This window comes from Trichechus manatus, unplaced genomic scaffold (assembly GCF_000243295.1).
Source record: "Trichechus manatus latirostris isolate Lorelei unplaced genomic scaffold, TriManLat1.0 scaffold00030, whole genome shotgun sequence".
Classification (NCBI taxonomy): Eukaryota; Metazoa; Chordata; class Mammalia; order Sirenia; family Trichechidae; genus Trichechus; species Trichechus manatus.
Window position 1 is genome coordinate 4,440,310 of NW_004443966.1, and position 558 is coordinate 4,440,867.

At 76.3% G+C, this 558-nt stretch overlaps 1 protein-coding gene across 2 annotated transcripts in view; it reads right to left on the reverse strand.

Moving 5' to 3' along the window:
- Positions 1-256, reverse strand: part of ADAM10 (ADAM metallopeptidase domain 10) — a 158,297-nt gene extending 158,041 nt beyond the window's left edge. Inside the window, exon 1 of one of the 2 annotated variants that reach the window (XM_004374612.3) lies at positions 56-256. In XM_004374612.3, coding sequence (XP_004374669.1) covers positions 56-110 — 55 coding nt within the window. In that variant the 5' untranslated portion in view covers positions 111-256. The remainder of the gene's footprint in view (positions 1-55) is intronic. The other variant, XM_023729682.1, reaches the window with a different exon arrangement.
- Between the last annotated feature and the right edge of the window lie 302 nt (positions 257-558).

The following is a 558-nucleotide window of genomic DNA, read 5'->3' on the forward strand; positions in this document are numbered from 1 at the left end:
GCCGCGCGGTCCCCGCCGTCACGGCGCCGCCGGCGCTCCCCGGGTCGTGCCTCACCTTCCAGCCCCGGCGCCCAGGAGAGGAGCAGGATTAACACTCCGAGCAGCCCCATCTTCCGCCGCCGCCGCCGCCGCCTCACGGTTAACAGCAGCGCATCGATCCGGAGAGACGCGCTCAGGGCTGGGTCTGGAGCCGCCGCGGCCAGCCGGACCGCCCCGGCAGGAGTCAGCGAGGCGCCTCCCTCGCGCTCCACTTCAGGGGCCAGGCTCCTGGCGCCTCCAAACAGGCCCTCCCTCCCGCGTCCGCTTCCTTCCTCCCGGCCCCGCTTCCCGAGCCTCGCGCTCTCGCGCTTCTCACCCCTCCCCCGGCGCGGGCCCCCGCCTCCTTCCTCACCACGTGACGCGCGGCCGCCCAACGGGCGCACGGAGTCGCACCCCTTCCTCCCGCCCCTCCCTCTCCCTCAGGCCCCCCGGGGGCGCGCGCATGCGCGCCGGACCCCGTTCCCCGGCTGCTCGCCGGTCCCCTCTTCCTGTCCGCCGGCGGAGAGCTGGGATTGGGCG